The following is a 24,230-nucleotide window of genomic DNA, read 5'->3' as shown; positions in this document are numbered from 1 at the left end:
CGATTAATTCAAAACGCGCTCCGGCGATTTTTTCTGTTTTTTGATTTTTTTCCATCTGTGAACATTGTAGTTTTAGAATCCGCAAAAACGTTTCAGGTGGACCTTTCATTTAAATTTAGTTCAGGCGCACCGTGGAATTATGAAAGCATAAAATTGTAAGTCGATTTTTCTACGTTGTTCGATTAGAAATACTCTCTGAACGACGAATAAATATTTCCCATCCCTAATGCCTTGTTCAGACTGACGGTAATTCGCACTCTATTCGTTGTTCGACCCCAAATTACGATATAATTACTTCATTTCCCATACACAATTTTGAGAACGAACAACGATTTTTGTACATTGTTCAATTTAAATTACTCTCAGAACGACGATAAAATATGACCCATCTCTAACAAACGAGAGAATTTATCGAATACTCCACTCAAACAATCGAAATAAATTAATTATGACAAAAAAATATAAAATTTAAAAATATATTAAAAACCCAAATATTTTTAGAAAAACTGCAAAATGTGAATGAAAAGTAAATGGTTTAACGACTAGTATACATTCAAATCATAGCAAATTTTCTCTTCTCTTCCATTGCAGTTGCATTTCTTGTTCATCGTTTTAAATTCGCGCACAAATTTAGAAACAAAAATCAAATGTCCGCCAGAAACTCTGTATACCAAAAAGTTATTTTGGCAGGTCTCTCTCTCGATAATTTTGAAAATAGAAAACTTAAAAAATGTGCTGAAAACACCAAAATTGTGAGAAAAAATAGAAAAGATGAATGAAAATAATATTATTTAATATTAAATAGATATCTGAAAGAAGGACAAATATTTTTTTAGTTTATATCAATTAATTTTACTCGTCTTTTGGCTGAAACTTTCTTTAAATTCAGTAAATAAAAAGTATGAAAATATGAATCATGTTGCTATTAATTGTGTACCATGTCGTATGAACCGGTTAATTCGTGTACATAATTATGAGAGCGAACAAAGTGATTCAAATGCTGGTATGAACATGGCATAACAAAGGAGAGAATTTATCGAAAAATTACGACATTTGTTGTGGCGATGTAGTAAAACTCTGGCCAACACCACTTTAAATTCGCAAAAAAAAAATAAATTACTACATGTCTAAATTCAAAATTGAAAAATTTGTTGAAAACACAAAAATTTTTAGAAAAAAGGAAAAAGATGAATGCAAATTAATGTACTAAACTTTTTGTATAGATGCAGAAGGAAGATGGTTGTGTTTCCTTCTTAATTCCACACACATTTCTTGTCCAATAGTTCAAAATCGCGTAAAAAATCAGAAACAAATAACTGAAAGGCTGTATACACAAACATTGTTTTGACATGTCTCTCTCTCTTTAATTTTGAAAATAGAAACATATAAACATGATACAATAAGAAAGGTAGCATTATCAGCCCAGCTGAAGCCCAGCTGGTGGTAACATAATGTGTCAATTGTATTGAATTTATGTCAAATTTTGACATCTTATGTTACCAAAAACGGCAGTTGCTGCTACCTCCTTATTGTATCATGCATATAAAAATATATTAAAAATACAAAACTATTCAGAATTTATGGAAAAAATCAATGAAATGTGTGTTGTTAAATATAGAAGATACATTTGAAGGAAAGTCTATTGCTTTTCCTATTCATTTAATGTGTATTTTATGTGTTTTCGGGTCAAGTTTTGGTGAAATTTTAGCTTTTAATTTTAGTCATATCTATCTGCCGAATATGTTGTTAATTGGAATTTTGTGATTCCAGAAGATAGAAAACTCACTCAAAATAAAACACTGTAAAAACTATCCATATACATATAACCTAGTTTTAGTCTAGCACCCATGAACCGGTATTTTCCAATTTCATGTATTTCGATGGGTTTTTGTCAAAAATAACAATGCTCAATTCGGAAAATTGTCAATATTGGTCCATGTTTTGGAAAGAACAATGGTGACGGTCCCATTTACTTCAATACAGTACGTGATGGAGGCTATACAAACTTCGAAACTTAACGCCGTTCTTACTTGTTTCTATAATAGCAATGTTCAATAATTCGTTTATGCTCAAACATACAAAAACATATTTCTGAAACTATGTTCATTTCTATTTAAAACTTGTAGATGCACTACTGAAAACACTGTACCAGTTGATGAGCAAATAATTAAAATTGAAATTAACGCCGATAATATACCCTGCATCAGTGCTGAAGCAATTAATAGAGAAAAACTTCGGAAATCATTACAAACGCAAAAAGCGAACAAATGTCTTGATTGTCAAAAGAATTTCCAATCTAGAGATGAATTATTAGATCACCGTGAGAGAGAGCATTCACTTTCCATGTGCATGGTTTGTGGAGAAAAATTTGTCAATGGTCAAGAACTAGGTCGACATTTACGAAAATGTAAACCAAAAATCTGTTTGACACAGAAAACTTTGGAGCCAGATACTCAAATTCAAGTTAGTGAGGAGAATGCGGACGAACAACAGTCACAAATTTTACACCAAGGTGTAGTCCCTCGGAAATGCGATATGTGTAGTTTTGAGTAAGTACTAAACATTTAGTAATATAAATCAAATTACTTAAAAATCACATAACCTCTTTAACTTTCGTTATCCACATTTAGAGCATCTTATGAATCGGAAATTATCTACCATCGCCTCTATCATACAAACAATGCTATGGCAACTCAGGAACAAATCAAATGCCCACTTTGTGAGAAATCATTTCGTAAACAGTCTTTACGATGTCACTTGCGTAGACATACAAATGAGAAAATATTTGAATGTACCATTTGCGGGTTAAAATACTCAAGAAGGCATAATTTGAAAGACCATATCGATAAAGCCCATGGTACGAAGGATAAACAGAGTCCCCTGAAACATTGTCCAAAAAAGAACAATTTCCAGTGTAATTCATGTGGAAAAGTTTTTCAAAGCAAGTAAGTACATACGGTTTAAATTTTATAACAGTACCCGTTAACTTTCCTATTAGGTCAACTGATTTCTATACTGATTACATCCACTCAAATTTTCGATTTCAAATCACGGGTTGCATCATCTTTTTAGTTGAGTCACCAATTATATTTACAACGGAGTGACAAACCATTAATTTTCAGGACATTTTGCACCAATACTTTGTCAGTTTTTTTTACCCTCCGCTATAATATGGAGGGTATAACTAAATTTGTCATTCCGTTGTTACCACATCGAAATATTCGTCGGACACCCTTGATAAGCATAAAATTCTAAATCGATATAACAATGTCCGTTCATTCGTCTGTCTGTTGAAATCAGGAATCAATCAATTTGTCATAGAAGTTTCCATTAGTCCTAGGATGTTAGGTATTGAAAATGGGCTATAATGGTCCACGTTTTTTAGAGCCCATAGAATGGTCCTTAATGATTTTGAAGGTCGTGGCCTCAATATCCAACCAAAATGACTGAAATTTGGCGTTTAGTCTTCGTTGGGGGTTAAAAACGTTGCACCTGAAATTTGTCGGTATAGGTGGTCTACGTCTTTATGTAGCCCCGAAAGAACTGTACCTCCCGACTTTCGATATTTGAAAGGTTGTGACCCACCGAAATGGCTGACATTTGGCATTTAGTCTTCGTTGTGTGTATACAACTTTCCACCAGGAATTCGCCGGTATAGTTCCACGTCTTCATATAGGCCCCATAGTACGGTACCTTTCGACTTTCAGTATTTTGAATGTTGTGGCCTCAATATCCAACCAAAATGGCTGAAATTTGGCATTTAGTCTTCGCTGTGTGTATAAAACTTTGCACCAAAATTTGCAAAATTGTCGGTATAGGTCCACGTTTTCATGTAAACCCCATAGAATGGTACCTCCCGATTTCAGCCGAAATGACTGAAATTTGGCATTTAGTCTTCGTTGTGGGTATAAAACATTCCACCTTAAATTTTTCGGTATAGGTCCAGGTTTATAAAGACCCCATAAAACGGGACCTACCGATTTTCGGTATTTTTTGTTGTGTCCTCAATATCGCACCGAAATAGCTGAAGTTTGATATTTAGTCTTTGTTGTGGATACAAAAGTTTCCACCTGAAATTTGTCGGTATAGGTCCCCATAAAACGGTATCGCCCAATTTTCGGCACTTTGAAGGTTGTGGCCGCAATATCCCACCGAAATGGGTGAAATTTGGCATTTCTTCTTCAATGTTGGTATACAAATTTCCAACTGAAAATTTTTAGTATAGCTCTCTATAAAGTGTACCTCCCGATTTTCGGTATTTTTAAGGTTATGGCCTCAATTCAACATAGCAACAGAAATTTCACGAAAATTCAACTTTGCAAAAGGAGGAAAAAAAGTTCAATTCGGAAAATTATAAATATTGGTCCATTTTTGTTTAATGTGACTTTGAATGGGTAGAAAACCTCAACGCAGAAATTTATCAATATAAATTGATTATCATCACTTAATATATTCTGCTCCTCCGAGGAATAAGCCTTAACATAGAGGAAGAGATAAGTACTTTTATAAACGAAAGGTAACTAATTTTTCATATTTACTTCCATAAAATTCGTGGTAGAGGGTACAAAAATTTCGGTCCGGCCGAACTTAACCCCGCTTTTAGTTATTTTATTTAACAATACTAAAGTTTTCATGTAAATGGTCAAAAAAAAAATACTGCCACTATGTGGAAAGGGTATTATATGTTTGCTTTGGTAAAAATTCATGTAACACCGCGAAATATTCGTCGGAGACCCCCAATGTAGTATACCAATCATCATATCTCGACGAGATAAACCGATTTTGAGATGTGTGTCCGTCCGCCCGTCTGTCCATTATAAATTGTAATCAAACTCCAGGCCGCAATTATGGACCGATCGTAACGAAATTTTGTATGGAGGTCAGAATAGATCCATATTTTTATTGCTGATGATAGCGAAATATTTAGAGGGTGAAATGGACCAAAAACATAATTTTTATCCAATTGTGTAAAGGCTCTGTAGGTCGCAATAATAGTCCGACCAACGCGAAATTTTAAATAAGGTAAGAGTATATGACAAAGAAGAAGTTTGCAATATGAGATGGCGATCAGATTACATTAACCCTCTAAATATCGACCTAATCGACACATAACTTTTGTGTGAAAATTTTTATATACAGCTTATATCTTTATTCCTGGAAGATACATTCCGGGCAAGTAAGTTATACTTGGAAGACGATCTTTTGACCTTCCCATTGATGTCAATTATGTTGATGTACGTGATCAGATAACAGAGTTACAGCCTAATATATCCAGTTTTTTGTTTGTATTGTTATCATAAACACGCTGGAGGTCGCAATTACAGCTCAATAGTCACGAAATTATGCTGGAGGTAAGAGTATAGGTTAAAGAAAATGCCTATAATATTGGATGATGATCTGATATTATTTAGCGGAAAAATATACAAATTTTTTTGGGTCCATATTTTAATTCCTTGAGGGCATATACCGGCAAAATAGCTTACATATGGAAAAATAACTAATGACATTTCCCCTGATGCAAATTGCAATAATGTGTCTGTTAGATAACGGGCCTACTGTCTGTTAGATAACGGGCCTACTGCCTAATATATAATGGGTTTTGTGTGGAGAGAATTTTTCAGTTCAGTTGTCCAATTGGATTTTTTATACAAATATTGCAGCATTTGGTCGCTTCGCCAACTACTTTATACCCTCAGGCTTTAGGGTAAAGGGAATGTATGCAAAATACGACCAAAGATGTGCCTCATCGAAATAATGGCTTTAGACCCCAAGTATATTTGGACGAAATTCGTTTCAGACAAGTTAGAGTCTATTTAGCCCTGTCCGTTCATCTGCCTCTGTTACAGTCTAGCTGGCTGGTGCGCATGATAACTCCCGAACGGATCTACCGATTTGAACCAAATTTTACGCTTCGTAATAGTTTAATTTCGAATATGGGCTATATCGGTTCACTCCTTCGAGCACCTCCCCCACAAAAGTTCAAAATATGTCTGAAAATTTTGTGAAGGATAACTGTCGAAGTGAGCATTCGATTTGGTCCAAACTTTCCATATATTATTATTCCGTCCAGATATAGATCGGGTAAGACTATATCGGTCTACAGCTTCAAGTACCTCCCTCACAAAATTCGGAAAAGTGAAATTTAAGAGTCTTCTCGAATCGTTTTGAATTGTCAGATTGTCCTTGCGGTCCCCTTTACGATGGTACAATTGCAATGGCAATTCCATACTTCCTGAGATTATGGCCGAAAAGCTCCACGAAACAATGGAAAACAAGCAAGAAACCTAACTAAAATCGCAAATCCGCAAGATAACTCTTAAGGGGATTATCTGATTGGTTCAAACTTTGCACATCCTATTATTTCATCCAGTCATGTCCTTCGAGTACCTCCCACACAAAATTTTGGAAAAGTGCTGTTTCAGGACCCCTCTTGGATCTATTTGAATATTTGTCCGAAGTAAGTCCATACTTCCTGCGATAATGGTCCAAAATGTCCAAAAAATAATTCTCAAACTTTTTCATAATCAGAAGTTAGCTTACAAATATTTATTTGGTATAGACTTACATTACGATACCTACAGATTCCTCGTATTTTGAAGCAAACTCGTCATACAAAATCAATATATTTTTTACACGGGATTTATAAATTCGTTTGCATGCAAATTATTTGAATTTCTATTCATTAGAATGTGATAGAACACCAAAAAATGAGAAGACACGTCTCTCGCCGTTTTTCCCTATCTCATCAACTTTCGCGGTTATAGGCCTCCAAAGGTTTGAGGCTTCGATGTAAAAAGGGGTAATTTAGTTAGGACTATATCTTCCAAACCGTTAGGAAATTTGACTTTATCTCAGAGTCAAAGTTGTAGCTCTTGTGCTAAAGGACAAAAATTGTGAACGCATATAATCCATCAAACTTCATCTGCAAGGTCAAAATCGCCATGGTCAAATTTCTTTCAAAATTTTTTCTCAAGTTTTGTCTACAGCCATCCAACCGATCAAATTTGATTTAAGGAAAAATCAGTTACAAAATAAACAACCATATTCTATTCAGCAAATTTGTAGCTGCCTAATAAAAGCCTATGATATTATAAAAAATTCACTAATGACCATCGCCCTCCGGTAATCATGTCATTGTTTCTTCTTTCTGAAATGCATTTCATTTGCTAAGCAATAAACATGCAACAGACTAAAACCTAAAACAAAATAATCGCCACTAGTACAACGTATGTATTGAAAAATCCTTCTTTTTGTTTCTATTGTCACTGTTGCATTCATCCCGCATTAGCAGCAGTATGGTATTTGCAGCAATCTTAGAATGACCAGCTATGCTTTGGTGAAGATTGCATTTTTAGTGGCCGCAAGCGTGATTTAGTGAATGCATTGCATACTTTTAGGTTTCTCTTGAATGAGTACTGAGTTGCATAAATGTATGTAAGTATCCTTGAGGCTATATACATGAGACAAAATAATGCTTTGGTGGTACCCATATCGCCAACTGGACGAGGGAAATAAGAAAACGCTTGTAGTGATGTGGGATATTGCAACAGTTCCGAAATCCATGTGTGAAAATTAAAATACATACATACTCTTACTAGATTGTTGCAAGGCGGAATTTTGTGTAAAAACCTTAATGAGTTATTTTTAGTTAATTTGTCCGCAATCTTTACTGTTTGTTTTTTAGGTTTGATTTTCTTTATCCTTTTTTGTTTGGTATTTAAAAGGATTTCCTTTTTCTTATTTATTGTTTTCATTAGGGATTTTAATAAGTCAAAGGAAGGGGATGCAACGGAACTGTGGTTTTTGATTATTTTAGGAATTTTTTAATTTAACTGTAATGAAAACATGCACTCACACACACGTACTTATATGCACAGTTGTTGCATAGTTCGCGGCTGAGTTGTTTTTTAAATGTAAAAAACCTACATTTCATTGTTCCTTTGGTCATTTTATTTTAGTCAAATTGTTTTGTTTTTATATATGTACATGTTTTTTGTTCTCTCCTCTTGTGGTTTAATGTCCTTTATTATAGCTTTGTTTTAGGGAAAAGGGATATGTTTGATTATAAGAAAATTGTGTGTTTTGTTTCTGATACAGCGACGAATACTATGAAATCATTTTTGTTTTGATCAACCAAGGAAACCAAAATGCAAATTACAATAAAAAATCGGTTCAAATTATGGTAAAACAAGGGTCTACGCCGATATACATAGCTAAAAACCAAATAACTGAAACTCTTCATAGATTATTATTATTTTTGAATAATACATAATACAGGATACTAGAAACATTTCTGGCACCATTTGGCAGTTTTTTAGACAGTTTGACAGTATTTTGCCTAAGCGTACTCAGGATAGTTTGGCATATGACCATGTGCACGGTGCTCTTGAAACAATTTTAAATGGAAGGTGCTTACACCTCGGAAGTTTTTGCGGATACTGAAACTACAATGTTTATAGATGAGAAAAATCAAAAAACAAAAAAATCGCCGGAGCGCTTTTTAAATAAATCGCGATTTAAGTTGAAATTTTTAGTGGTTGTTTAGGTTTTCGCTATTTTGCTCAGAATCCGCAAGTTCTATCAAAATGGAACTAAAATAAATGTTGTAGCTATAAAAATTCTCTACAAGATTGACCTTTATGGCATTCTCGTCGGTTTTACCGTTATTGAGATATAGAAGTTCAAATTGGGACAATTCAAATTCAATTCAATTCTGTATCGCCCCCTTATAAAACAATGTCATGTCTGCAAATTCCCAACTTAAACTTATATATCTAAAAAACTGTTACAACTTAGGATAAGTTACTTAAGCCAGTCTTGTAGAGAATTTTCACAACTTTAAGATTTTCTCAGGTACCATATCGATAAGACTTACCGTATTCAAGTAAAATCGCGAAACCCTAACAAAAAACCTAAAAATGTAAACTGAGCTTCTTTATCTCAAAAATGGTACAGGCTGGGAACAAATGATAAACATCAATCCTCTAGAAAATTTTCACAGCAACAACATTTTCTTTAGCTCCATTTCGATTGGACCTACGGTTTCCAAGCAAAATCGTGAATTCCTAAAAAACACCTAAAAATGTGAATTTTGACCGCGATTTATTTAAAAATCCCAACTGCGATTTTTTCTTGTTTTTGAATTTTTCTCATCTATGAACACAGCTCTTTCAGAATTCATAAAAACTTTCCCTGTGTAAGAGGTTTTCATCAAAAGTTAGTTAAGGCGCACCCTTCATGACATTGTTTTATAAGGGGGCGATACAGTCAGTGCAGTCTATATCTCAAAAATGGTAAAAACTACGAAAACACCGTAAAGGTCGGTCTTGTAGAAAATTTTCATAGCTACAATATTTTCTTTAGTCCCATTTTGATAGGACTTGCGGTTTCTAAGCAAAATCGTGATAACCTAAACAACCCCTAAAAATGTCAACTTAAATCGCGATTTATTTAAAAAGCGCTCCGGCGATTTTTTTTGTTTTTTGATTTTTCTCATCTACGAACATTGTAGTTTCAGAATCCGCAAAAACTTCTAAGGTGTAAGCACCTTCCATTTAAAATTGTTTCAAGAGCACCGTGTGTGTTGTATTATGCCTGTCTGAGTACTCGATAATTTTCAATAATTATTACAAATGTTGCGAATTTTGACAGTTGTTGTATGAAGGAAAAGTTGCTATAAAAAGTGTTTCAGCGACATTTAGTAAAAACGATCGAGTACAAGGACAAACCTATTGTTTACAGTGACTTGAAAAAATCAAGTTGCAAAAAATATGGAATTTATTTGTAAACATTTTCGTCCGATAATTTTTCACGGCAAGAGTGGATCGATCAAATTTAAATTTTTGAATGTCGATAAAGGACCATCCTATAGCAATATAAAACACTGCTTTAATTAATTCAATCCTCGCCGACACTCGCCGAAAAACGAAGGTCATGAGAGTCGTTCAAAAACGGCCGTTGTGCCAGAAAAAAATTAGTCCGTACGTCAACGGATAACGCAAGATCGTCATGTTATATACTGTAAGATAGAGACATCATTGGACATTTCCTCCACCAACTAACATTTGATATTGTATGAACGCATGGCTGCAAAATGGGGTTTTCTCGTCAGATCCAGCACAATTTCACAATCGCATAAAAAAGGTTCTTGTCGATTTTTGCAAAGAAATTGTGAATAATACGATCGCGGTGCTTCAAACGACGTTTATATGATCGTCACAAACGACGAATCTTGGAGCTATGCGAATAAGCCCGAAACAAAACAGCAATCGACGGTGGGGGTCTCTTAAAGCGAGCCAAATCCCAAGAAAATTGTTCATGGAAGAAGCACTTCGAATCAAATGGTCGCCTGTTTCTTCGGCTAAACCGACCGTGTGTCTACTATACGGCTTGAGGAACGTAATTAATTCCGCCTGATACACTACAATTTGTTTCCCTGTAGTATCCGGAGAAATTCGAAAAACGAACAAGAGAATACGAACCATTGTACACTATGACAATGTGAGCTCTCACGCACCAGCGCCTTTTTGACCGGACAAAACGTGGGAATGATAGGTCATCCGCCGTACAGCCCTGTCCTGGAACCCAATGACTTTATACGATTCCCGCACATCAAGAAAAAATGCGTGATCAACGAATTTCGTCGCCAGACGATGCTGCTAAAGCGTTCATAAACCATGTTGTGAAGCTGTCTCGATTGGAAAGTGTATATATTTAGCTGGGGACTAGTTAAGAAAACAATAAAACTATTTTTGTAAAACTATTTTTGATGGCAAATATTCGAGTTTTCATTATACATGTCGTATCTTTTTGATTTAAAACATGTAGGGTAGAAAGGGAAGCATATGACACTCAACACACCAGTAAAGTTGTTGACGATGTAAAATGTTTTCTTCATGATTTCTCAGAATTTTTTTTCCAATCCATACTGTGGAATTTTCGGAATTGAGCTTTTGTATTCTCTGACAACATACAATAACAAATTACAACAATCTCGGACAAAAAACTCAAAATATATCAAATCGGGCATAGGGGCTAGACTAATTCTTGAATATATATTAAAAGTTATTTTTTGCGAGTAAGTTTTCTAACTTCTGGGAACACAAAACTACAATTACCAACCAATTAGATAAAAAAAAAATAAATAAAAAAATAAAATCCTCCTAAAATCCTCAAAAAATCTTAATTTATGTGGTACTGTTAAAATAGAGTTATTCCAAACCGTGGACCTATACTGTCTGATTTTTTGCAAGATATGCTTTGTACCTGCTTTGCAGCCCCAACAACGATTAAATAGCAAATTTCAGCCATTTCGGAGGGTTATTGAGGCCACAACCTTCAACATACTGAAAATCGAGAGGTACCGCTCTATGGTGGCTACTTGAAGGCGTGGACCTATACCGACAAAATTAAGGTGAAGAGTTTTATACCCCAACGAAAACTAAATACCAAATTTCAGCCATGGGCGGACATTGTTATAGCGACTTAGAATTTTAAGCTGATAAAGAATATAATTAGGAATTCTGAGTGAAATCGGACACTTTTGCAAAAGGTGTTTTTGATTTCCCTTATTTTTGGCTGTGTTGATGCTGCTCATCAGCAAAATCAGTATAAATTCATATTTTTTTTGCCTAACAGTTCCAGACTAATTCCGTAAAAACTAAATGCAAAGAAATACCCATAAATTATTTAGTATCGGTTTTTGCATTTTTTATCAAAAAATCGCACAGTGGCCTTGGATGCATTTTTCGCGATTTAATATTTATTACATTCACCCAGAAATCCCCATATACTTTATGGGGTCTCAGATGAATATTTCGATGTGTAACAAACGGAATGACGAAGTCAATATACCCTCTCTCTTATGGTGGAGAGTAAAGAAAAGGAATTATCTGCAGTGTTGCCGAATTTGACGATTTATCGTCACTTTGACGATTTTTTGGATCAAAATTAAAGAATGGCGATTTGATTTTGTCGTCCAAAATGAAGATTTTTCACGTAATCCCGTATTGCATGAAATAAAAGACGATATAGTTATCGTATTTGACCAGAATTTCACGAAAGACTTTAAGGAAAATAATACTCCAAACACGATTTTATGAGCTATTTTAATGTTTTAAACAATTTCGCGACGGATTGCCTTTATTTATGCACATATCTGGAATGGAGGTATTTTCATAGTTTTTGACACATCTTGGATTTACATCAGCTGAAAATTTTCATGTAGGATTGCTAATGGATGAAAATCTTCCTTGAAAAATGTTCGAAATAAAATACTTCCTACCCATGTCCTCTTTAATGAGAGTTTTTGTCGATTTTCGACTGCCCATCAACCAAATGTACGTGTACCGACAAACATGGACGGTCACACTGTCAAGCAAGCGATGTTTGAACTAATCTTTCATTCAAAACTGGCAATGTGTACCCAGCTTTACTTTGCTGCATTACTACAAACTCGATAACCACGAGGAAATCTATCATCTTCTGAAAGCTGTTTTTATAGTGGTAAAAAAATTATTGGCTTATTATTTTAAAGTGTCTATGCTACATACAAAGCTCAAGAAATTGTTCCCATCCAATTCTCATATATCAGACAATTTTGCTCCGATCGGCTTGAAATTTTTTGAGGCATACTCTACACTACCTGTGAGCCGATCGGAGCAAAATTGTCTGATATATGAGAATTGGAAGGGAACAATTTCTTGAGCTGTAGCATAGACACTTTAAAACCGTTTTCTTTAAATGCCATTTTTTGAAGTCGGTGCCAACGATAGCTCGAAACCGTATTAACCGATCTTCATATGGCTTGGTGAGCTTATTAAATACATAAAAAGCTTGTACTTAAGCGAGACAGTTTTTAAAAAAAATTTGCCCGATTTCCGACCAAAAACTGTCGGCAACACTGATTATCTGTCCGACAACTTCCAAATATTTTAAGAAATCAAGATACTAAATTTTAAATATTGAAATTTCATGTGTTTCAAGAAGATTTGCTGCTTTGACACAATAATTTCTTGCCATCGACTTTTTTATTTTTTCGCATAGTTGGCATTCTAATAATATTGCCGCATGGATTTTCAATAACAGTGAACACATTTCTTAAGTAGCCAATATTCGATGCTTGCACAGCTTTCTATTTAATTTATTTGAGGGCTGAACCTTCAGTGCGAAGTCTGAACCTTTAGTACGAAGTATTAGGTTGCATGAATCATTATGATTCATTGCTAACCGTTTTAACCGTCAATAAAATTATAAGCTTATTTTCGCAAACTGTTCTTTTCAAAATGCATTTTGTCTTCTTTTCAATGTTAAATCTGTGGTGAGTTTACCTGGGCAATTTCAATGAAAAAGCAGGAACGAATCACGAAAGCATGGCCAAAGCTACACAATTCTGAGTTTTTGTAAATAGCAGGGTTTCGGAGTCGAGCTACTTTTCCTTCAACTCCAACTCCATCTCCGGAGTCGACTCCGAGCTCTACATTGATGTCACAGGTAGAGGGACGTGACATAGGTATTAATATGTATGTATATCATCCTTGTCAATGTGGACTGTGAATGAAGGCAATGTTAATAATTTAACATGCAAGGAAAGATCACCAGGATTTCCATGCATTTCTCTGCATATTTCTTTAAAACTTTAACGCTTGTATAAGAGGTTCTGAATGTTTGGGAATATGAGAACAAAATCTTCTTTGGATTGTTTAATGCAAATGATAAAAATTGTAAATTTATATAAGTGTAATCCGGATCATAAGTACTACATGGGGTAAGCAATTTAAGATCGGGTCTTAAACTGGATCAAATCCAAAAGTTTGTAGTACTTAATATAAGCCCACACATTTTGTACTTTTGTGGAATTGCACCCGAATGAGTGGAATGGAAAATGTTATCAAAATATTCTAGATCTATCATCAACACCAGCGAGCACATAGGCAGACCAGTAGGTCTTTTCATAGAAATTGTTCTGATCTTTACATTGAAGTCTAGTATGTTTCCTCAGAGAAGATCTAAGGACTTATGTACAGAACATGTTGGTCTTCATGGTGATGATCAGTAGGATTTCTCATAGAAGACTACAAGGTCTGCCATAGTAGTCCAATAGGCCTTCTCATAGAAGATAAGACGAGAAAACCAGCAGAAGACTTGTAGGACTTCTATAAAAAACAATAAAGTCAAAACAAGTGATGGCAAGTGAGGGCAATAGTAGGAAGAGGCCGATCATGTGATATCATACACCACTACTCCTGGACACTATCTTTCCACGAAATGTTTTGAGTTTAAATTATATTAAAAAGTATATTTTAAGGTCATTGTTATATAGGAAGATATATAACGAAGTCTAATAAAAGACACAGTCAAAATGAACCAGTTTAATAATACCTCCAATTTGGTATTATTAATCATTCGACAGCAATACTTTTGGCTAGTTTGACATTATTCAATTGAAATCGATTCCTAGAGATCTGTTGTATATTAGAGGCGACTACATGCCATACTATACATATGACAGGTACTTATTGAAAGAAAAATATATTATCGGCTCAATTTTTGGAACTTCAATAAGGTGCCTGAAATCTTTAGATAATATTTTAATCACATGCCCTAGCATTGCTGACAGTAAAGTCATCTAATTAGGAAGGATTGGGTCGTAATCTTTTACACAACGCTGTCGGCAGAAAAATCTGTCATTTTCCTTACATATAAAAATATTTTTCCTGTTACAGATCATAATTCTAATATATACGTTATTCCAGGAGCACAGTACAAATACAAATAGAAGACGATATTACTATAGCGGTATTTCAAATTGGACCTGATACCATAAGGCTGGGTCACTTAGTTTTACATTTTCCTCAATATATAATAAAGTTAATAATAAAGTTTTGGTCAATATGAGCTAAATTCGCAATTAAAAACTGATTTTTATACCTCTATATCCTCCAAACACATCCGTAGGCCATATATAATGAGTGAAATACATATTACGGCAATGACTGGATCGTCATCTACGAACCATTTGCAAATCTCTCTTATCTAGTTGACTTTATCTATCGGGAATTCTCTTAAAAATTTGGATCGATCAAACTTTGAAATATCAAGCATTTACAATATCTTCTTTAATATATTTTAAATAAAAAACATGTTTGGCAATGAAGGTGGTTCAGTTTCATTGTGAGTTACTGAATGTGTTTGTATTTTTATCGCAACCCGACCTCCATAAAAACTTTCTTGACGATCGGTCTTTAATGTTGCCCGGCAGGGATAGGTAAGTCGACTTTCGGTTAATCGATTAATCGACTTTTTGCAGTCAAAAATCTAAAAATCGTAGTCGACTTTTGTCTGGAGGGAAAATCGCATAATCGATTATCTTGTGATCGATTTTCGAGTTTGCCCATAGATTGTGGACTTGGCGGTTTTACACTTTTGGCGGTTTTACAGTTTCAAAAGAAAACTCGAAAATCGACGAATAGTCGATTATAATCGATTTTCTGCGGTTATGAAAAAGTCGAAAGTCGAGTTTTAAAACAACTGAAATAATCGCAAGACCGAAAAATCGCATTTTTAGTTTTAGACCAAAATCGAAAAGTCGGAAAATCGATTATTGCTTTCCATTACCTATCCCTATTGCCCGGAGGTCGATTAAAATATTAATGGACGGACGGATCGTTTCATTTTGTCGATATGTGAAGATTGGTATACCAAGAGGGGGGTCTAGAACAACTATTTCGCAGTGTTACATGAATTTTGGTCAAAACTATTTTGTAATACACTTTCCACATTATAGTGTTGGGTGTAAATAAGTGGGAAATAAAAATAGGTAAAAAAACTTTTTAAGTTAAAAGGTTTTATGTTAAACCTTCATTGCAATGTTTAAGATAAATGTACTAAAAACAAAAAAATAATAAAATAGATACAGTCGTGGGAATTATAAACATACGCATAGACTAGACTAAAATAAAACCGTGGGGCACGTCAATTGTCTACAATCGTTGATCAAAATGTTCGTTTTGTAATGTTACACTATAATAAGGCAGTTGTTCAACCGACAGCGATGGACGTGTGATAAGTAGGGATAGAATGTGCAAACAAGCTAGCAAGCTCGATTATAAGCGAGTTTTAGGGTTTCATAGTGGTGAGCGAGTAGTACTTTGTCGATTAAAGACAAACTACGAGCAGTAAAACGATTCCTCGCCAGCCAGCAGTGTGAATGTCCAACGATAAACTAGTTGAAGCATCTCTTTTATTTACATGGAGTGTATAACTATTTCCATGAGCAAGAAAATAGTAAGTAATTTCCTCACCGTCTGCGGGCCAAATGCCTAACGACGAATTAAACGAGTCTTCTATCGCACATTAAGTCGATAATTTGTAGACAATTGACGTGCCCCACGGTTTTATTTTAGTCTAGTCTATGCATATGTTTATAATTCCCACGACTGTATCTATTTTATTATTTTTTGGTTTTTAGTACATTTATCTTAAACATTGCAATGTATGTTTAACATAAAACCGTTTAACTTAAAAAGTTTTTTTACCTATTTTTATTTTCTAGTTTTTAGTTTTTATTTCGCATTCTGTTTAATTCATTTAGTGCTTCATTATTGCAAGGTTTATTGCAGTCCAACTCCTCTATACGTAGTCCCTGCAAAGATCTTACTCTACTAAGAGCCACGTAGGCTTGACCTTCTTCAAACAGTTTCGCACCTAAGTATACGACTGCGTGATCCACAGTGCTGCCCTGCATTTTATGTATTGTAGAAGCCCATGCTAGTATTAAAGGCAACATTCTTCTTTCAGCCGTCCTGTAATTGTACTTAGCTGGAAACTGTATGGCTTTCGGGTGTATAAGATGTACTGTATAGTGCACTGTATTCTTCTTGTCAAGCCCTTTTATTTGATACACATATTGGTGGGATTGTTAAAAAATTGTTATCACCCATTTATTTATTTTTGTAGAGGCCACCATCTTGAATTTTAATTTTATATAGTACATTGTATTCTACTGGTTGAGCACTTTCATTTGATACCCATATTGATGGGATTGATAAAACCTACGTTATCCGCCATTTTGTAGCGGCCGCCATCTTGGATTTCAATTTTTATAGTATATTGTATTCTGCTTGTTGAGCCCTTTCATTTGATACCCATATTGATGGGATTGATAAAACCTACGTTATCCGCCATTTTGTAGCGGCCGCCATCTTGGATTTCAATTTTTTATGGTATATTGTATTCTGCTTGTTGAGCCCTTTCATTTGATACCCATATTTATGGGATTAATAAAACATAAATTATCCGCCATTTTGTAGCGGCGGCCATCTTGAATTTATAATGATAATGAATAAACATAATTGTATTGTCACCAAAATCCAAAGTGTATACAAAATTTCAGATTAATCGGTTGACAGGAAGAGGGTGAAATTTGAATTACTAAATTTGACCCAAGAATAAATAAAACAAACGGGGTGCGCTAAATAAAACCATTTAATAAAACCAGTGCACAGTGGATTCACCTATTGGCCAAAAATAAAAAAATTAATGTCAAAATGTTAGTGCAACTTATGGCAACTCTGACAGCTATGACATGGACCTTTTTCAAAATATATTAGTTTTTGTTTCATTCGAACGCGATCTTCTGAAGAATAGCTTCAAAAGTCGCAACATTTGATTAATATATTTTGTTGTGAGGGCAACCTATATTTTAAGTCCAAGTAAATATATTCAAAATATAGCGAAACTAATACGTATAGCAAAATATTATAGTGGATTTTAAAGGAGGAGGTAATAGCTTAATTTTCAATAAAAAATAGTCTTTTAGTGTGATGTGGAATTCTAGTTAGCTGCATATTTTCTTAGTGTAGTTTGTAATGCCAGTTCGATCATATACTTAAATTTGTCCTAAGGTTTTAGTCATGATGCCCACCAGTGCCCACCTCGGGAATAATTTTCCAACGTAGGTCATCGGTCTAAGATTATTCAGTATTAAAATCAGCTGCCATCTAGTGCCAGACTATAAACGGTGGGTCGCTGACTAAAGCTGCCCTAGAATAGCGTTTCTATGGATATATTAGCGCATAACTCTGTTATCTGACCACGTACATTAACATAATTGGTATCATTGGCAAGGTGAAAAAATCTTCTTCCAAATTTGTCTTACGTTGGCGGTAAATGCCTTCCAGGAAGAACACTAAAAGATCTATATTAAAAATTTTACCAATTTTCAGACAAAAATGTCGATTTTTTTAATGCGCTAAATTGGTTGGATTTTACGTTGTTTTAGAGATTGTTTTGTTTCCCCAAGCCTATTTTTGCATCATAAGATAATCAGGACCTTTGTCCATGTAATTTTGTATTAACAGCATAAAACAATTCTCACAGTTTACCTCCTCCAGAGGGGAAAGGGGGAGAATGTTACGCTCGTGGTTTCTTAAAACACTCTTCGCAGCAGAACAAAGCTATATCCGCCGCATTGGCTTGATTTTTGCACGCTAAATATTTTGGCCACTTTCTCCATACAAGTGGATCCACTGTGCAGTGTTCCAAAGTGTAAATAAGTTTTGCCATAAATGTGATGGTGTGCTAAAAAATCAATTGAGCCAGGAAACCCACGCAAAAGGTGCAATTATAATTATATTGTCATGGAACTTTACATTTGTTTGCAAAAATTAAGTGAATCAATTGGACCAAAAATAATTATAATGAAGCCTTTGCACACATGTTTTCTCATAGTTTTCTTCCAAAATGAATAAACGATTCCCCCAATTTATTAATGTTCATCTTTCTACCATATAAAAATAAAATAAAAATTCCTTTGAAATATTTAGAAAAAAAAGAGTCGGGTTTTTTTTCCACGATTACGACTCCGACAAAATTTCCTAGAAAATGGCCTAATGTAAATTGGTATTAAACAAATAAATTTAATTTCAAGGCTTTAAATTTCCCCAGACGGTGCACGTTTTTTCCAAAATGGATCACATTTTCAAAGAAACGTTAATTATACATACATATCACGTATGACATCTACTTATCATTTGCCACAATTTTATTCAATAATATTCAAATTATGTCGTGTAAAATAGTACATGTACTTTAAACCTAAACATGTACGCTTCATTAAGACCCAGCTGAAACTCAATAGAATCAACTGCAAATCACAATATTCTTGGCAATTGGACAAGATAATCATCATGGATTTGTTAGTGGACATAACATGAAGTGCCAACAAACATAGCTGCTTATGATACAAATAGTGGACATAAAGAATAATAACCGTTCAGCAACAACAAAATCAAGGCTTAGACATTTCGACAAGTGGATATTGGAAAAACTTCTTCGCCTTTTTATGAATTGAAATATGTACTTCATATTAAGGAGTAGAAAATGTCATCATATAAATGTTCTCTTCGACTACTTTTCTCGCAAATATTATAACTAAGTTGTATTCTGCAATTATGGAATTCAATAATTTCATATTGTCCCGTATAAAGGCAACTGGAAGATTTTGAGTACAAATGCACCATAGCAAAGGTTGCAAAATGTACTTTTTTAAGTTATGATTTCGTTTTCCTTGGTTTTTTGATGGCAGTTGCTAATATAAGCAACTCATAACATGTCTATGGCCATTTCTCAAAACCATAAAATAAATGAAGACCAAAATTTATACATACATACCATCATAATGACCATAACCATCTCTAAAGAAGCGTATTATGCAGCCATGTTTTCTAGACGAAACGCCGCATCAATGTCCCACAGAAGGACATAAGAGAAAATGTGTTTTTGAAGGATTCAATTCATTTCCACAGAGGGTGAGATGAGGATGAGGAGACGAATGGATTGAATGCAACAAAATGATAAAAACGAAGACGGCTAAATAAACCAAGAAGAAATCAAGTTGAATTAAATTGAGTCTCAAGTGATGACTAGCGTTGGGTTTGAATGAAGAGAATAAAGAAGAAACACACAAAACTGCAATAAAAATAATAAAATAAAACTCTTGTAAAAAATAAGTGAAAACAGCAAAATGTTAAAATAAACTAAAATAATGTGTTTTTGTATGCAAGAGAATCATTAAATCGAATTGCTTCAACTACCAGTAAAATACTAACAAATTTTGTAGTCAGAAATCGACATTTACAATGTTTGCAAAGTACGCTACATTTAAACAAGGAATAATTTTCGATCGAATAGTTTCTAACTTATAAATTTAAGAAATAACATTAAAGTAATGCATATATACTCCGGTTCACCTGAATAGAACCAACCAATACTTGCCTACAAATACCGTTATATATGACGATAGCAGAGGAATTGTAAATTATATTTTTGTGGACATGTAGAGAATATAGTAGCCGATATTTTCAATACCTAACATGTTTCACATATGCTTTATAACGGTACTTTTTACTCGCTTTATGAAAAAATGTCAAAATATTAGCATGTTTTAATGGTTCACCAGGATAGAACCACCCTAAGAATTTACACAAATCCTTTGTCAGATGTGGTAACCATTTGCAAAAAACTATTTATAATTATAAATAAAGGCCGTGAGTTTTGATTGTCAACAAATGTTGCGCAAAAAATTTTATTAGGGTCATGGAATTTGATGAAAATCTATGCTTAGAGTTAAAAAAAATATTCATATGAAGAAATCGGTAGAAATAATTTACAAAGTCAAAATTTATACTAAATTATGTTCAAAATTTTCAAGATTACAATAAAATTACAAAAAGGTCACATTTGATAGGTTTATAAGTCCGAAACAGAGGAAATATAGTAAGGATAACTCAAATTTCTACCTTTCTAATCCAAAAATGTATATTTTATCTCAGGAAAGTGAATGCAAATCGATGGGTTCCACCCAGTCTCGTTGGATGTGGACATCTACAGGTCCAAAAAATAAAGAAAATCCCACCGCCTAACGCTTCATGTCAACATCAAGGGGTTTGATTTAGAAGATATCGCATGACATGAAAAGCACAGAAACATAGGCGCTCTTTTTTGTATAATAACGGATCAGAAATATTTTTTTTATACTCTCCACCATAGGATGGGGGTATATTAAGTTTGTCACTCCGTTTGTAACTACTCGAAATAATCATTGTAGACCCCACAAAGTACATATATATTCTTGATCAGCGTGCAATTCTACATCGATATAGACATGTCCGTCGTCTGTCCGTCTGTGGAAATCACTCTAGCTTCCGAACGGATTGAAGTAGGTGGATGAAATTCTATTATATGTATGTAAAACTTTTGGTATTGAAAGCGGGCTATATAGGACCACGTTTTCGTATAGCCCCCATACAAAGTGACGCGTGACGCGTCGTCGTATTAAGAAAATTTTAGGATATTTGTCCCATTTGACCACCGAATTGGTTGTAATCTAGAATTTTGTGTCCCCAGAGGCTAAAAAAATTTCTACCAAATTTTGTTTATATAGGTCCACGTTTTGGTATAGCCCCCATATAAGGCCCCATATATAGTACACGTCATTTTAAGATATTTTGAATGTATTAGTCCCATTTTACCACAGAATCGGTTGTAGCTTTGCATTTCGCGTTTTAATAGGCTAAGAAACATATCTACCATAAAATGTTTACATAGGTCCACGTTTTGGTATAGCCCCCATATAACGCCCCATATATAGTACGCGTCATTATACCCTCAGCCTTTAGGCTAAGGAGGGTATATACACTTTGATACGATGAAAATGTGCCTCATCGAAATAATGGTTTTAGACCCCAAGTATGTTTGGACGAAATGTGTTTCAGACAATTTGGAGTCGATCTAGCCATGTCCGTCCGTCTGTCTGTCTGTCTGTCTGTCTGTCCTGCTGGCTGGAGCGCACGATAACTCTCGAACGGATGAACCGATTCGGTTCAAAATTTGGCTTTCGTAATATTTTGTCCAAACTTAGTTTAAGTTCGAAGATGAGCTACATCGGTCCACCCCTTCCGGTACCTCCCCCACAAAAGTTCGAAAATGTTCGGAAAGTTTGTGCGCACGATAACTCTTGAAGGAAGTGACCGATTTGGTCCATACTTTGTATAGTGTAAACTTTCTACCAGGGTAATATGAGGTTCCAATATGGTCTCAATAGGTCCACTCCTTCGGGTACCTCCCACACAAAATTTCGGAAAAATTCAGTTTAGGGCCATCTCTCGAATCGCTTTGATTTTTGTTTTAGCAACATGTATTCACTGCCCTCCATACGACGGTACAAGTTTCATCAGGGGCAAGTCCATACTTCCTGAGAAAATAGCATGAAAGTTGCACGATAACTCTCGAACGGATCTGCCGATTCGGTCCAAAATATGGTCTTAGTAATATTTTGTCCATACATATATTAAGTTTGAAGATAAGCCATATCGGTCCACTCCTTCAGGTACCTCCCCCACAAAAGTTCAAAAATGTTCGGAAAAATTGGTCTATACTTTACACATTGGTCTATACTTTACACATCCTAATATATCTACCAGATATAGATCAGGTTAAAATATGGACTATATATGTCCACTCTATCCGGTACCTCCCACACAAATTTTCGGATAAGTTCACTTTAAGACCTGATATCGAATCACTTTAATTTTTGTTGAAGCAACTTGCATTCGCTGCCTCATTTACGATGTTAAAAGTTTTTTTAGGGGCAAGTCCATACTTCTTGAGCAAACAGCCCGAAGAGTGTAAAAACCCCCTGAGCACCATATGTTGCGGCTGGAGATCCACTTCCATAACGGTCAATGTCGATCCATTCCTTTTAGTATCCCCTCCGCAAAACTTTTGATCTTTAATTCTAATCAACATTTTTGTCAGTTCATACGCCCAAAATGTTTAAAACCCCCTAAATACATACGTATTTTGGGAAAAAAATTGTTTCAATATACACATGCTGAGGGTATATCTCTGTCGGCAAAGCCGACTGATACTTTTTTACTTGTTTTAAGATATTTTGAATATATTAGTCCCATTTGAGCACCGAATTGTTTGTAATTTTGTATTTTGTGTCTCCAGAGGCTAAAAAACATTTCTACCAAAGTTTGTTTATATAGGTCCACGTTTTGGTAGAGTCCCCATATAACGCCCCATATATAGTACGCGTCACTTTAAGATATTTTAAATGTATTAGTCCCATTTAACAACAGAATCAGTTGTAAGTTTGTATTTTGTATTTCCACAGGCTAAGAAATATTCCTACCATAAAATGTTTATATAGGTCCAGGTTTTGATATAGACCCCATAGGACGATATCTCCCGATTTTCGGTATTTTGAAGGTTTTAGCCTCAATATTCCACCACAATGGCTGAAATTTGGTATTTAGTCTTCGTTGGGTGCATTAAACTTTCCCCCGGAGGTTTTTGGTATAGGTCCACGCCTTCATATAGCCCCCATAGGACGGTACCTCCCCATTTTCGGTATTTTGAAGGTTGTGGCCTCAATATTCCACCGAAATGGCTGAAATTTAGTGGTTAGTCTTCATTTAGGGTATAAAACATTCTATATGAAATTTGTCGGTATAGGTCTACGCCTTCATATAGCCCTCATAGAACGGTACCTCCGGATTTTAAGTACCTTTAAGGTTGTGGCCGATATCTCCCAATTTTCGGTATTTTTGAAAGTTTAAGCTATTCTATACTATCAAAATGCCTGAAATTTGATATTTCGTCCTGTTTTCAGATGCAGAAATTTATCTGTATCGGTCCACGCTTTAATGTACACCCCATGGAACGGTACATCCCAATTTTCGGTGTTTTGAAGGGTTTAGCCTCATTATAACACCGAAATGGCTAAAATTTGGTACAGGTGGAAAGTTTTATACCCACAACGAAGACTATGTGGGTATAAAACTTTCCACCTGAAATTAGTCGGTATAGGTCAACGTCTTCATATAGCTCCCCATAGAACGGCACCGCCCGATTTTAGGTATTTTGAAGGTTTTAGCCTCATTATAACACGGAAATGGATGCAAGATGGTACTTAGTCTTCGTTGAGGGTATACAATTTTCCACCTGAAATTTGTATGGTATAGGTCCATGTCTTCATATTGCCCCCATAAAACGGTACCTCCCAATTTTCTAAATATAGCTCGTTCTCCACCAAAATAGCTGATATTTGGTATTAAGTTTTTGATAGAGGTATGAAACATTCCAGCCGAAATGTGCCGGTATAGGTCGACGTTCTCAAATACCCCCATAGGACCATACCTTCCGGTTTTCGGTATTTTGAAAGT

General features: G+C 34.8%; 1 protein-coding gene across 1 annotated transcript in view; it reads left to right on the top strand.

Annotated features, from left to right (window-relative positions):
- The window catches only part of LOC141394178 (uncharacterized), a 322,066-nt gene that overhangs the window by 223,696 nt on the left and 74,140 nt on the right, over positions 1–24,230 (top strand). The window contains exons 4-5 of the mRNA XM_073968141.1: positions 2,127–2,549; positions 2,631–2,945. Of these exons, the coding sequence (XP_073824242.1) occupies positions 2,127–2,549; positions 2,631–2,945 (738 nt within the window). The remainder of the gene's footprint in view (positions 1–2,126; positions 2,550–2,630; positions 2,946–24,230) is intronic.

Source organism: Musca autumnalis, unplaced genomic scaffold, assembly GCF_047663935.1.
Source record: "Musca autumnalis isolate F117 unplaced genomic scaffold, ASM4766393v1 scaffold_2, whole genome shotgun sequence".
In the NCBI taxonomy this organism is placed as follows: Eukaryota; Metazoa; Arthropoda; class Insecta; order Diptera; family Muscidae; genus Musca; species Musca autumnalis.
Note: the sequence above shows the minus strand (reverse complement) of the source record. Positions and strands in the feature narration are given on the sequence as shown.